Source organism: Penaeus monodon, chromosome 23 (assembly GCF_015228065.2).
Source record: "Penaeus monodon isolate SGIC_2016 chromosome 23, NSTDA_Pmon_1, whole genome shotgun sequence".
NCBI classification, from domain to species: domain Eukaryota; kingdom Metazoa; phylum Arthropoda; class Malacostraca; order Decapoda; family Penaeidae; genus Penaeus; species Penaeus monodon.
The window spans coordinates 1,225,999-1,226,666 of NC_051408.1; the positions used below are offsets into that span (position 1 = coordinate 1,225,999).

The window sequence follows — 668 nt, forward strand, 5'->3', positions numbered from 1 at the left end:
GTGAAAGCCTGATGCTACATCTTTTATTCTAGCATCTTATATCTTCTAAATCAAGATGTTTTTGTTTCCTGGTGTGCTGTATTTTTCAGGTTATGGAAAAGTATTAGTTGCAGGGAAACAAAATGAAAGATATGTGTATATTATGTAAATAAAAGTAATCTTTCCATAAAAAAGGATAAAAAAAAAAACAATATATTTATTTAGATAAATGAAAAAAGTCAAGAGATAAACTAAAGTTACAGTATATGTAGATATACAAAGCTTTCCAGTGGTTTATAAGAATATTGTAAGAATTCAAAGGAAATACCAAGAACTTAATATCCAGCTTCTTAGCAGAATTTTTTTTCTCCCTTACTGAAGTGCAAGCAACAGATCAATTCTAAATTTAGTGAGACTGTTTTCACAAGGTTATTCATGAATGATAAATGAAAAGCATTTTTTCCTTTGTTTCCTCTCCAGGTGTCTGCGAAGAGATCCTAGCGCTGATGGTAGTGGTGATGCAAGTTCTCCGTGTCCAGCTGGGACCTGCGCGTGTTGAAGCCACCATCCAGACCTTCCTGGACGTCTTCACCACGCGCCACCACCTCCAGCTGGCCATCTCGGCTGATAACCCTGCGGCTGTCAGGGTGTTAGAGAAGTAGGTTGTGCTGGGCTGGTCTTGGCTCATG

The 668-nt window shown here is 37.9% G+C and overlaps 1 protein-coding gene across 1 annotated transcript in view; it reads left to right on the forward strand.

Moving 5' to 3' along the window:
• The window catches only part of LOC119587703 (exportin-6-A-like), a gene marked incomplete at its 5' end in the record, with an annotated part of 12,020 nt that overhangs the window by 4,817 nt on the left and 6,535 nt on the right, over positions 1 to 668 (forward strand). The window contains 1 exon segment of the mRNA XM_037936381.1: positions 460 to 637. Within this exon segment, the coding sequence (XP_037792309.1) occupies positions 460 to 637 (178 nt within the window).